This window comes from Asparagus officinalis, chromosome 4 (genome assembly GCF_001876935.1).
Source record: "Asparagus officinalis chromosome 4, Aspof.V1, whole genome shotgun sequence".
Lineage (NCBI taxonomy): Eukaryota > Viridiplantae > Streptophyta > Magnoliopsida > Asparagales > Asparagaceae > Asparagus > Asparagus officinalis.
The window spans coordinates 29,216,833-29,218,247 of record NC_033797.1 but is presented as its reverse complement, the minus strand read 5'-3'; the positions used below and the strand labels follow the sequence as shown (position 1 = coordinate 29,218,247).

The 1,415-nt window shown below is 43.2% G+C and overlaps 1 protein-coding gene across 1 annotated transcript in view; it reads right to left on the bottom strand.

Annotated features, from left to right (window-relative positions):
• The window catches only part of LOC109835873 (flavonoid 3'-monooxygenase-like), a 4,582-nt gene continuing 4,051 nt past the window's right edge, over nucleotides 885-1,415 (bottom strand). The window contains exon 3 of the mRNA XM_020403856.1: nucleotides 885-1,415. This exon is cut by the window's right edge and continues 270 nt beyond it. Coding sequence (XP_020259445.1) covers nucleotides 1,017-1,415 — 399 coding nt within the window. The 3' untranslated portion in view covers nucleotides 885-1,016.

Genomic DNA, 1,415 nt, shown 5'->3' with positions numbered 1-1,415 from the left:
ACCGCGACGAAGACAGAACTCTGGCCTGCTCTCTGGACTTTGAGCGGTCGACCGCAGCGCCACATGCGGTCGACCGCGATGAGCTCCTGGCCTGTGCACCCAGCTGTGCACGACGTCGGTCGACCGCCGCGCCATAAAATCTCTTCTTCGTCGTTTTGCTTGAACTTCGTCGTCGTCGATCATGTTCCTCCTGTTCCAACTTTGTTCCTCCTCTCTTCTGAAGCATAGGGCATGTCTGATAGTTAGGCTTCATATATCCTAACAGGGGGCTCTGGTTTTTTCACTTAGAAAAAACTAAAAGCTGACTTAATACTCCTCCACTCAAAATCAATTACTAACTTGATCTCGGAGGAACTACTGGAGAATTCAACTCATGCCTCTTGCGAGTTCTTTCGTGTGCAGAGAAGAACAATATCTTCTGGAACCATTCATTAGAAGGAGAGGGAGGATCCTAATTAATCCACGAACTTGACGATAATCACCTGTTTGATAATTGACATCAACTAATACTGCATCAATACATTAGGTCAATTTTAGTAATTCTTCCCATTAACTTCTCCCTTAAATACCACAATTTACGAGATAAGGCGATTAAGAGGTATCATGGATTTGTAGATCCTCTCTAATTAGGTTGTAATTAGAGAGGATTTACTTACCTCCAATCCTCGCCATCAATCTCAAAATTTTTAGGGATCGTACAAGTGCAGTAGGATATCTCCTATTACAATAATGTTTTTCCCAATAATGATTTTCAGGACAACGGTGATTGCCAAACCAGAAGTGAAAATCCTATATGCAGTTTATCTCATTGCTTAAAATTGAAATTGACCGTTATGCTTAGTGTAAAACAACATAGTATAAGTAACACTATCTATATATTAAGTCTTGATCCTGAAGAAACGGGCCAAGACTTGAGATTCATTGGCCGATTGTATATATATAAGCTTATACACTTTATTCATTTAAAATTCACTGTTTATTTTCATAACAGTTAGGAATTCTCCCGACGAGAACACCTAACGCATAATCGCATAGGCCTTGCTGGTTAGCCTAGGAACTGGATGGACCATCAAAGGCACAGCCCTTTGCAATGTAAGCCCATAGGACTCCTCCATATCGAGCTCTTCCGCTAACAGACCTCCTGACAAGACCCAATCAAATCCATGAACAAGCGTTGCGGTGACAAACTGGACCATCTTAAGGCCCAAACTCAATCCAGGACAAATCCTTCGTCCCGCCCCAAACGGTATTACTTCAAAATCATTCCCTTTAACATCAATATGCTCATAGCCACCGCCAGGGAGAAACCGGTCTGGGCTGAATTTTAATGGGTCGGCCCAAACAATTGGGTCACGAGCTATGGCCCAAACATTTACGAGGAGGGTCGAACCCCGAGGGATGTGGTAGCCGTTGAC